At 37.7% G+C, this 11,394-nt stretch overlaps 1 protein-coding gene across 3 annotated transcripts in view; it reads left to right on the forward strand.

Moving 5' to 3' along the window:
- Positions 1-7,906, forward strand: part of LOC119084829 (helicase domino) — a 31,056-nt gene extending 23,150 nt beyond the window's left edge. For 2 of the 3 annotated variants that reach the window (XM_037194911.1, XM_037194910.1), the window contains exons 17-19: positions 1,534-4,167; positions 4,336-4,701; positions 7,656-7,906. In XM_037194911.1, coding sequence (XP_037050806.1) covers positions 1,534-4,167; positions 4,336-4,701; positions 7,656-7,778 — 3,123 coding nt within the window. In that variant the 3' untranslated portion in view covers positions 7,779-7,906. Of the gene's footprint in view, positions 1-1,533; positions 4,168-4,335; positions 4,702-6,157; positions 6,367-7,655 lie in introns of those variants that run through there. The other variant, XM_037194912.1, reaches the window with a different exon arrangement.
- The last annotated feature ends 3,488 nt before the right edge of the window (positions 7,907-11,394 follow it).

An 11,394-nucleotide genomic window follows, 5' to 3' on the forward strand; every position in this document is an offset into this window, starting at 1 on the left:
CTTGTAAATATCTTTCATTTGAGACATCGGCCATATTTTTTGAGCGACAACGTCCGGAGATTCACATGAAAAACAAGCAAAACACGCTGTTTTACATATTCTGATTCGTCTCGTCAATAATTTACATTTGACATATCGCACACGATTTTTGTCACTGTTTTGGAGCACTTCCCATTGCGTTTCGATACATTTTTTTACGGCAGATAGTTAGGTGGGCACCCAAAACAGAGGTAAACAACGTAAAGCTCTTAATTTTTTTTTGTGGTGGGTCTTTTTTCATACACATTGCCTACATTAGGAATAAAGAAAACTATTTTTTCGAAAACTAAATATCGAGCTGCCACCACAATATTTACTATTCACGGCTCACGTTAATACTTTGTCGATATTGCACAAACTGGTTGTACTCGTATGTGTTCACGGTATTTACTTCCATGCCTTAGGTTTATCAGTAAACCTTGGAACTCCCTATGCAACTCTCTCGAATCGTAAACAAGTAGCAGAGTTTCACAGACGTCTTTACCACCTTAATAAATGCAGTTTGTTTGCTAGAGAGGGTATAGAGTGTTAAAAGAGGGGAATAACATGGGGAAAAAACAGTTAATTTAACTGGGCTCCTTGACACTATAGGTAAATCATAACAACACTGTGTGGTGAAATGACGCTTACAGCAGAACAAATCAATGTTGAGACTTTCGAACAGTTCATAGGCATGGTGTGAGACTTTGAGAGACTATTTGCATATAAGCCTTCTATTACCCATCCATTAAAAAAAAATCGATTCGGCTAAATTTGACACAAACTGCACCAAAAATTCGAATGTCTTTTGGGTGGTTGAGTTTTCTCTTTTGCTTGATCTATCTTAGGTAAAATGTATGTGAAATGTATGTTCCAGATCATTAGTTTTGGAAATCTAGGAGGGTAGACTGGTGTACATCTCACTCAATCATCCAAACCACAACAGAAAAGCTTAGCTATTTCTACAGTTTCTCTGGAAGGAATATTTAATGATACGAAGTGTTGTTACGAACAGCTCGACCACTATCAGAGCTCAAAGTTTAAGTTTAAAAAAAGTGAAATTCTACATTTATAGTTCCAAGTACGAGCTTAGTTCTGAGGAGGAGTATAGGGACTATTTTGAGGAAAACGTTCTCCCAAATTTTCCCATATTTTTTCAAAAACTATTTCCGGAAAAATAGAAAAAAAATAGTGAAAAGTGGGAAAACATTTTTCTCAAAATAGTCTCTGGAGGAGAATAAGTCGTTAACTCAATATCGTTACAGAGTGCTAAAGGAGAGCCATTTCTGCCTAGGCTACTTCCACTTCAAAATGAAAGAAATTTCAAATACAAATTTAAACTGAGTCTGGCTTTCAATTCGTTTATTCATAAATTTTTGACAGCTCACCTCGAGATCAGTTAAATTAAACTGATTTTCGCTCTCATCTACACATCGAGTAGCCTTGTGACTTAGATGAATAAATTTTACACTCTTGATTGGTACCTTGAGGTTCATAAAATTCCTTTTTTTACAGCTATGGGGTCCACCAACGCCACCACAGGACGACAATGACATATACATCGATTATTCTCTCCTATTTCTGTACGAACCCACTCCTATGACGGAATCGGAGCTACCTCCGGTCTATGTGAAAAAGGAGTTCAAACGCAGCCGTGTCGACGCTGGCTTCTTCATTGACAATCGTCGGCCACTTAAAATGCGCAAAGAAGACAATTACAATCCTCCACGATCCTTGTTCGATAAACCGAGTCCAGCACTGGCTAAATTGAGGAAAGACTTGAAACTGCAACGGTACAGAGGCATTTTCAAGACTCCACTGCAGATTCCCGCTCTAAAGCAGCAAGTCCCACTGAAACCGTTAGTAGAGCCCGAAGGTATGGTGGATTGGATCATTCACGAGGACATTGAGTTGTTGAACGTTATTCAACAGTTGCAAGGGCTGCCATTAAATTTAATGTTGTTATCGCCTGGACACACTCCGAATTGGGACTTGGTGGCTGATATCATAAATCAAACATCTAGAGTGTATCGCACCGCGAAGCATTGCCGGTATCGCTATGAGGCTGTTATCGTTCCTCGAGAAGAGGGAAAACTAATCGAATCTCCGAAGAAGCAAAAGAAAACGAAGAATCCGCTAAAGACATCCACCAAGAATCTGCGTACGTCGCAACTTTACGCCAACGACAAAAACAGTTCGTTCTCAAAATTGCTTAAAGTTAAATACGACAACATCAAAACAGCGTACTTGAAGAGGGGACCCCAACTAAAGCGAATGCTGGTGAATCCAACGCTAAGGAATCCAAAGCATACAAGCATTCTAAACGATTTTGGTGTCATAAATTACGATAGTCCGATTACGCCGCAAGAAATAGCAGTTCGACGTGTGGAAAAGCTAAAGGAAAAACAGAGGAGCGCAATGCCCAATTCGGTACCGGATCTGGTACAACAACAATCTATACAAACAGCGACACTCCCGTCGCAAATCATAGCGACCCAATCGCCTACAGCGATCATAGTACAACAACAAGCTTCTTCGCAACAAAGTCAACAACAGCAACCACAATTACAACCGATACCATCGAATGTTCAGTCTGTCACAACGTTGGTACAGTCTCAGCAAATACAATCGCAACGTACCTCCATCAACATACAGCATCAACAATCTCCGCAAATAGTGAAAGCGATTGTTGCCTCTCCTCAACAGCCATCGTTGATTGCAAGTACCGTACAACATATTCCAATTAGCCAAGCGCAACAAATCCAACACGTACAGGCCATTCAGCAACAACAGCAGCAGCAACAGGCGCAGCAAAACATTGTATCTCAGTCACCCGTGTCGGTTGTACTTACTACACCGATTTCCGTCATGACATCTGTACCTCAACAAATGCAGCCGCAAATCGTTTCCATTCAACAAAGTGTTATACCCAGCAGTACAGCGATCATAAGCCAATCAACTGGTACGATAGTGCAGTCCGTTACACCACAACAGCAAACCGGTCAGGTCGTTTCTGTTTCACAATTGGCTGGAGTCGGTACTGTTTTCACCACATCCTGTCTACCGACGAATGCAACGGTGGCTACGTTATCTACATCTTCGTTACGCGGACAAAGAATCGTCACGGCACCAGGATTACAAGAAGTGGTTTTACATCAACGTTCAAATGCACAAAGTCCAACGGTTGTTTCGGTCAGCGGAATAACTGGACAAGCGTTTACACAAGCACAACTCCAGGCATCTCAATTACGATTAGCTGTTAGCGGTGGCCAGCAGGTGACTGGTGTTGTGACTAAAGGTATTCCAGTCAATTCGGTGACTGGCAAACCAATCAATCAAGGCACTCAGTCCATATTTTTCCGACCGCAATTGCGACAACAACAACTGAAAGTTATCCATCCAGGACAAGCTGGTCAAAATATTGTTGGCCCAGCTGGTACAATCATATCCGGAGGAATTGTACAAACTGCAAGTGGTCAGACCGTTCAACTTCAGCAGCAGGTGGGGCAAAAGGTTACCGTTGCTACGGCAGGAACACCAGTTCAAATGGCAACCGGTCAAACGAAGACGCAATTCGTTAAACAAATTGGTGGCAAACAAACGATTACACGGCAAGCAACTGAAGCTGAAATGTTAATTGTGAAAAGGCAATTGATTGCGCAACCGCAACAGCAACAGCAGAAAACGCAGTTAATTAATCAGTCGCAGATATTCACACCATCGAGCTTACAAATCCAGCAAGCTGGTTCAAGTGGTCAACAACAAATTGCTACGTTGGTGAAGACATCTGTTGGTGGTGCTGGAACTGTCGGTATGACATTGTCACAAATCAAACCTGGCCAACTGAAAGCAACGATCCCGAGCCAAGGGTCAATGCGACAAATTCAAATCCAACAGCCCGTGGCTATTGGTCAGCATCGAAAAACTGGCAAAATGACGCAGATTACTCAGGTGACGGCTAAGCCGGGTACTAGCGGTGGCATACCAACACAATTGATTGTACAGAATCCCAACAAGCTGGCAAACACAGTGACCGTTCAGCAAATTCAACAAGTGATACGACAACCAACTGGTCAAATTGTATTGGGCAAAGCGAGCGTCGGACGAGTCATTCCAGTGACGATGTCTTCACAAGCCCGTCAAATACAGGTAAGTTTCCCATATACGTCTCCATTTCGATAATCAAACGTTAAGAACGTGCATGCTTTCGCTAAAGAGTTGCACTCTCAATTCAAAACAATTCTGTTGCAATCAAAGGTCCAAGTATGTCCAAGCCATTTCGTTCATTTCGTTTTCTTTTCGTTTTCCAACAATTAGGTTGTCTCGTCGTCAGCTATTGCTGGAAATACTATTCGAACACATCCGACGCAAACGAGTATGGGTACAACGCATACGATCAAAGTCGCACCGGGTACAACGCCTCAACAGACACAAGCGATTTTCTCCGCTTTGCATCAGGTGCAGCGACAGAATGCTAGCCCAGTTCGCTTGCAACAAACCGCTTCCGGTTCTCTGGTTGCGTTAACGGTTCAACAACCACAAGGCGGAGGCAATATTGTTGTTTCGACTCAAAATACTGGCACCGTTGATGCATCACCCTCAAATGCCATTGTACAATCGGTGCAACACATTCAACAACAGCAGCAGCAGCAGCAACAACAACAACAACAACAATCAACACAGGTAAGAAATGTTGTGAAGAAGCGACTGCAATCAGTTAGAATTAGCAAAATTTCGTAAAGAATTTGTGTTTTCACATCTTTCATTTTTTTCGGTGTTGTGTTGTCCCGCCTTCCGTTTGTGCTTGTCTCATTTTATATTATTCGCATTTTTTTGTTGATTTTTGTCCATTTTGAATTGAACAACACGTAATGGTGTCCTTAACGCAGAAGAGCTTGTGATGTCCTTTAACACATTATTCATTACCTGTAAGTGTCCTCACACGCAGTGACGTACGTATCGAATTTCTTTTGTTATAATTTATAACAAAAGATATTCGATATGTAGGTCGCTGAGTGTGAGGCATCGAAATAATGCGGTATCGTGTGGTATCATAGATACCGGGAAGGAATTCTGGTTACAAGCCGAAGCCGATTCTTTTCCCCAAGTGTGCAGCAGGAAGAAATCATCGGAAAGTTTTTATGAGCGGGAAGGTCTTGAAGGGAAGTCATTATAAGCTGTAAGAACTAATTGGGAAGTCTTTATCAGCGAGAAGAACTTACTGGGAAGTCTGTCTTTATGGACAGGAAGAACCTGTAGGGAACTCTTCATCAGCGGGAACAACTTATCGGAAGTTCTTTGTAAGCGAGAAGAACTTGTTGTCAAGTCTTTATGAACGAGATGAACTTGTGGCAAAGTCTTTACAAGCGGGAAGAACTTATTAGGAAGTCTTTTTGAGAGGGAAGAATTTATAGGGAACTCTTTAGCAGCGGGAAAGACTGATGGAGAAGTCTTTTTCAGCGGGAAGTCTTTATCAGATCCGATTCAATTTTACTTTATTCAAATTTAATTTTTATGAAATAGTGACTTACACTTCCTGATGAATTATACTTTACAACGAACTATACTTCTCACTAGTTACTCCATCTAGACACTTCTTTGCTCGAACTTAAGTTTCACGAAGACTTTGCATCATCAAAAAATTTAAAAAGAAAAATTGCTCCGCTCGCGAGTCTACTTTTCCCTTCGTTAACATTTAGGTGGATTAAGTCAGAACTTTTAGGTTTTTTAACGATTTGCAATTAGCTTCTTAACAAAGTTTCTCTTCGACAAATTGAAGAATGCGAAATCAAAATTAGAAAGTCCTAAAAAGATTGCAACAAGTCGTCACGAAAAGTAACGAAAAGGCCAGAGAAATCAAATTGACTCCACCGAGAAATTTTGATACCGGAAAGTTCTGACGTCGTTACCGTGCCCGGTAATAAACGTCAGATTTCTGTCGTGTGTTTATCGATTGGTTTAAGGACACCGTTGTCGGATGTTGTTCAAATGAAATTTGAATTTTATTTTATTTTTTTTAATTTTTGGTTTGTTGTGTGAATGTGATCATTTCAGACAATTAATGTTTAAATTAACTTTAGAAAAACGAAAAAGAAATTTATTTTTATATTTAACATGATAAACATTTGGTTGGTTTCAGCCTCTAAAACAGTGAATCTTCTGTTACTACTCGCTCATCCTTCAATTCAACATATTTACAAGAATTAATTTACTTTTGTTTTTTGGTTTTTTTTTTTAAATTATTATTTTGTACTTGTAAACCAAAAACATTATGTGTGTCCGCGACGAACACGTTTTTATTTAAATTTAATTTCTGTTCCGACATTATAAGTGATTTTTGTCAAAGCAGTATTCTTTGTGGATTTAAAATTCCGTATAAAAATGTCATTGAAAGTCCGTCAGATGCTTTGTGAAAACATGTTAACGAAGACCGTGTTACGTTTAATTTTATCTTAATAAATTGAAATCGATCTGTTCGTTTTCGAAAACATAAGAACAATTTTACGGATCAACTCGAAAGCCAATGTACCTTGAATGTTGTAATTCAATTCGTGCTGTCAACACAGGACTTTATTTTGTCCAAAAATGTGGTCAATTTTTGTATGTTTCAATCGGTATTTTCCTAGAAAAAACCACTGGAATGATGTAATGCAAAAACCAGCGCAACCCCACTTTCTAGTGTATTCGAGTGCTTCGTAAAATAAAGTGTAAATCAATGAAAATGTGCAGCACTTACGATTTTAACAGAACTTCTTCAACGTCAAGTTATACTTTTCTACAACTAACAAATTCTACTGAATCCGTTGTGACTGAAGGAAACATTGCGCTGTACTCGAATTCATCCGGAAATAGGGTTTCGTTATTTATTTAATCATCCGAAGGTTTGCATTACATACGGTCCAATTGACGTTTTTCGTTGTAGTTTATCGTAACAAAAGGAAAACTAGTTGTGGTACTGTTGCATTCACAATCTATCGGTGTTATACATAAAAATCCGATAGAAAAGTTCTTTTTCATAAGTTTAACGTACAACTAAAGTCAGCCAAATTTGTTGCTATAATTTCGCTTTAGTGGTTTTATCAGCTGACCACACTCATGTACGTTAAAGTCAGCCAGAGTTGCTATTATTTTGCAGCAGCTGTTTTTGCCAGCTGTCCCACTCGTGCAATCACACTGCTTAAATACGGTTTCTAGGCGTACGAGTGACTTCTAAACCATTATAAAGACGTACAGTTAATGTTTTTGTTTGAGTGACCCAGTTGGTAAAACAGCTATGAAGCAAATTTAGTGTTACGTAAAGCAATGAAGAAGAAGTGACTCTCTATCACATGCGTCTAAATTAACTAAAATTAGTTTAAAAAATAAATTCAAATTACAGTCAGAGGCAGTGAAATTTCAGCATAAATTCTCTTCAGCTGTTTTCCAGCTGATCCACACATACAATCAATACTGTTCGTTCGTCTTTATACGGTTTTATCACTGCCACGCGCGTATAAAACCTTTTTACTGTGAGTGTGGATCAGCTGAAAAACACCTGAAGCAAATTTATGCTGAAATTTCACTGCCTCTGACTGTATGTCTTGGAACGGTATAAAGCCAACTTTATTAATGTAAAATTTTGTATTTGAATTTCATAGAAAAAACAAAAGCAAAAATCTCTTTGCGTTTTGATTGATCCTCCGCAAGACAGAATATCCGCAACGGCAAAAAAAGACAAGAACTCAATCAAATTAAAAAAACTTTTCAAGAAAAGCCAATAAATGTCAGAGTAAAATATGGCATGGGTTGCGTATTGGAGGCGTGAATGTTGTAGTACTTAAAGGAAAGAAATTGCAACTTTCAGTCGGACTTCAGAAATTAACTGAACAATTGTTGCTTTGAAAGAAATGTGAAGGAAAAAAAATGAAAGAAAATTTAGCCACTTATGTACGTACACTCATATAGGTTTTGATAAATTTATTATCGTTTTCGAATTGAATTAATGCACAGAATGAATAAATGATTAATTTGCAGAAAAGTCGCTTATTCTGATTTCAATTGTAACTCGTTGTAGAGATTTAAATTAAATTAATTTAAAACAAAAAAAAAAATTGTGAAAAGAACGTAGCTTAAAGAGAAATATTTTGTAAATTTGATCCTAATTTTTTCTACCATTTTTTTTAGTTATTATAAAATAATTAAATGTGTAAGATCTTCGGTTCCAAACATTTTTGGATAGTAAAATTAATGAAGTTTTATATTCCTGTAAATAAATTATGTAAATTTTTATTTAGCGATAATTATTTTAAGTTCTGTAATAATTATCCAGTGAAAACAAATAAAAAAATGTAAAATTAAAATCGATTGGTTTCTTCCTGCCTGCCCGTTTTCTTCATGGATCTGTGCTAACAAGTAGTCACTTGAAAGGGACCTGGCTGGCAACACGGAGGTAAATTTATTTAAACACATGTCACATGTCAGTGCTTCCAGTGTTGAAAAGAAAAATGGTAACAGCTGATACCGGTCATATGCGAGTCTTGTTCTCATTGTGGCTCCCCGAATAGCGAACGAACACTCACCAGTCACCAAAAGCCTTGGATGATCGGTTTAGTCGCATCGGTGTTTAACGGTTGTCATGCCGCACGTTAGTAAGACCTCTATTACAAAATTTAAAAAAAAGTTTGGTTCTAAGGAACATATTCACAGCAACTTTTTGACTTCCACCACTTGGTACCGATATTCCAAATGGAATTTGATTAAAATCATTTCTAATCCACGCCATTAGTCGTATAAATTTATACGTCAGAGAGAGCTTTTTTCTCCTTTGTTACGATCTGTCAGTTTTTCTATTTTGCGATTTTGTATGGAAATGAAAACTACAATTGAGATATCTTTGCTGTTTTAAGTAGTTTTTCATATTTTTTTGGAGAGAGTCTGACGTATAAATTTATACGACTAATGGCGTGGATTAATCAAAAACGTTGTAGCGCTTTTTTTTATACCATCAACTAGTTTTATACAATTCATAATACTCTGCAAATGAAAGCTCAAGAATTTAAAAATGGCAGTTCTTCAATCATTTCTTGTTTCATTTACTGTTTTTGATTAATTAGAAATGATTTTAATCAAATTTCATTTGGAATATCGATTTCAATAATAAAATAATGGTCCCAAAGCATCTATATGTGTAAATAATGTGAAATTCTACATGTTTCGTGCCCAGTGTAGTGCTGTTTTAATAGTAGATTACATTGGATGCTGCGGAGGTAGTTGATTATATGAGGGGAAGCTTTGGAAACGGTTATTTTGACAAGTGTAGAGTTTACATATCCGAGCCGAAGGCGAGGTATGCTACTACACGAGTCAAAATAACCGTTTCCAAAGCGAGTTGCTTAAACGAATCTAGCAGAGAGATGCTAATATGACGGCTGGGACGCCGTTTCGACGGATAGAGGGAATTTGTCCATTATTTCTGAAAAAAATTGAACCGTATGCGACCAGCTGTCAAATTGAAAAAGACATAACCCCAGATTTTTTTTTATACTTCCAGCATCACCAATTTTAATGAAATAAATTGCTAACATGATCCTTGTGAGATCAGAATGAACGTAAGTCCATTTATTTATAACTCAGATTCAGTATTCGTACACAATTTCCGAATTGAACTTTTTTCAATTTTGGAGACCAATTTTTGAACGCGTATATCTCAGATAATACGAAAGTACCTTGCAAATAAAACCCTTTACGTTAATTTTGACACCGATGCAAACGTATTTCCATATTCTGCTTCTCGAATCATTGTAGTCAAAAATTAATTATTTTGTAAACAACCGACCAATTTTGGAAAAAGTCAGCCATTTTTGACATTTCATTCGTTATATGAAAAAGGCTGACAAATTCCTTCTATCCGTCGAAACGGCGTCCCAGTCGTTATCTTAGCATCTCTCTGGAATCTAGTCTGCTCATGAAATCGGCTCACACTTCTTCATAACAATAGTCCCGAAAGCATCACTGGCTGTTACCAAAAAAATATTGACTGAAAACAAAAAAAAATACCAAAAAAATCTGATTCGCAAAGTGGCAGATCTACAAGAAAATTTATTGTGTACAATTTAATTTTTGCGAAGCTGAAAGCGTCAACTCTAGCGATATCATTTATTTTAGAAATTGTGCTACAAAGATTGCGTCACACTTTTCTTGTAAAGGTTTTGTTGAGATATCACCCGTTTTGGAAGTTTTAAGTCAACAATTTGACGAAAATAAAAAATTTGACGAAATTCGAATATTGGACGAAATTCGAAAGACAAAAGTTGAAAATTTGACGAAATTTGGTGAAAATCAGCTACTTCGAAAGTGACCAACTTTTTCCAGCTGCCCAACATACCCTAAAAGTGACCAAATTTTTCTAATTTCCCACCATGTAAACCATAATGTTCAAAAACTTTGAATTTTGATATCTCGACCAAATTACAACCAACTTCACAACAATCATCACAACACTATCAACACAAAATGGCTTTACATTTTTATATGAGAGAAATTGTTCCGAAAATTAATTAATTAATTCTACAAAATTCTGATCTTTCCTGTGATAATGATGAATGAAACTTAAGTTCTAATGGCTTGACTAAGGTTCGTGCAAAGTTTCATGGAGATTGGATTGGATTCCTGCGGATTTTTCGAGATCGACCATCGATAGATAGATAGATAGAAATATACAGAGTAAGTTGAAAGATTTTGATTGTTTGGAGAATGCCATTTTTCAAGTATTCGTACTAAAAACTAGAAGCCATCTCTTTGGTAACGACGACCCACAGAATAACAAAAGTAATGGTAGGAAAACTCATGAGGAGTACATACCAGACCATTCTTAAAAAAATTAACAATGTGGACGCCCAGTCCATCAACGACGCAATTAAGTTGACGAGTCCGGCGATGGCAGGTATATTGGCAAGGCTGCAAGCAAATCGGGTGCTCCTGGGTTTTAGTCCGGACAGAAATCAACCAGCTGTTCTACCGCCACCACCAGCAGTCCCATCGCAACCACCAGTAGTCGCATCGCAATCACCAGTAGTCGCATTGCAACCACCAGTAGTCGCATCGCCACCCACAAGACCACCAATGAAAGTGTAAAACAGGTATGGTCTGTTGGATATCACTTGATAATAACTTATGTTGAGTGAATGAACATAGTAATCTAATTGAATGTGTAAATCTAGTAACCTTAGTTAAGGACTAAAATCATATAAATACGGTGTATTTGCTATAATAAATTCAGTCAATAAATTTCGAGACGACAAACTGGTCGTTTCATTATAGATTCCGGATTGGAATCCGTGAAATTTCAACATGGTCTACTTAAACGCACTCATTTTCATATTATTTTGACATAAAATG

The sequence above is a fragment of the Bradysia coprophila genome, unplaced genomic scaffold (assembly GCF_014529535.1).
Source record: "Bradysia coprophila strain Holo2 unplaced genomic scaffold, BU_Bcop_v1 contig_94, whole genome shotgun sequence".
In the NCBI taxonomy this organism is placed as follows: Eukaryota; Metazoa; Arthropoda; class Insecta; order Diptera; family Sciaridae; genus Bradysia; species Bradysia coprophila.